General features: G+C 44.4%; 1 protein-coding gene across 1 annotated transcript in view; it reads right to left on the reverse strand.

Moving 5' to 3' along the window:
• LOC119592164 (H/ACA ribonucleoprotein complex subunit GAR1-like) overlaps window positions 1-223 on the reverse strand; it is a gene marked incomplete at its 3' end in the record, with an annotated part of 1100 nt that extends 877 nt beyond the window's left edge. Inside the window, 1 exon segment of the mRNA XM_037940985.1 lies at window positions 88-223. Within this exon segment, the coding sequence (XP_037796913.1) occupies window positions 88-96 (9 nt within the window).
• Window positions 224-338: the final 115 nt, after the last annotated feature.

Genomic DNA, 338 nt, shown 5'->3' on the forward strand with positions numbered 1-338 from the left:
CGTACAAATCACATCACATGCAAACCATTCAACAGCATGCAAATCTCTCAGCCACAAGTTTCTTAAGCTGAAATCTCACAAACTTACCAGCTTCATGTTCAGAGTTTTGCACGTGAGAGAGACTCAGCACCGAGCCAAGGCAAGGACAATCTCTGCACATACTGCAAGGAGAATCTGAGCTTATATACACCCCTCGTGATGGTAGTGAAGGTCGCGAGCCCACTGTGACAGGCACCTCTATCCTTGTGCAACAGTCTTCAGCTTTAAGTCATGGGTCTAATGAGCGCAAAATACTGTTTTTTTGAACAGAAGAGGTTGTAAGGGTAAATATAGTGCTA

The sequence above is a fragment of the Penaeus monodon genome, chromosome 29, assembly GCF_015228065.2.
Source record: "Penaeus monodon isolate SGIC_2016 chromosome 29, NSTDA_Pmon_1, whole genome shotgun sequence".
NCBI classification, from domain to species: Eukaryota; Metazoa; Arthropoda; class Malacostraca; order Decapoda; family Penaeidae; genus Penaeus; species Penaeus monodon.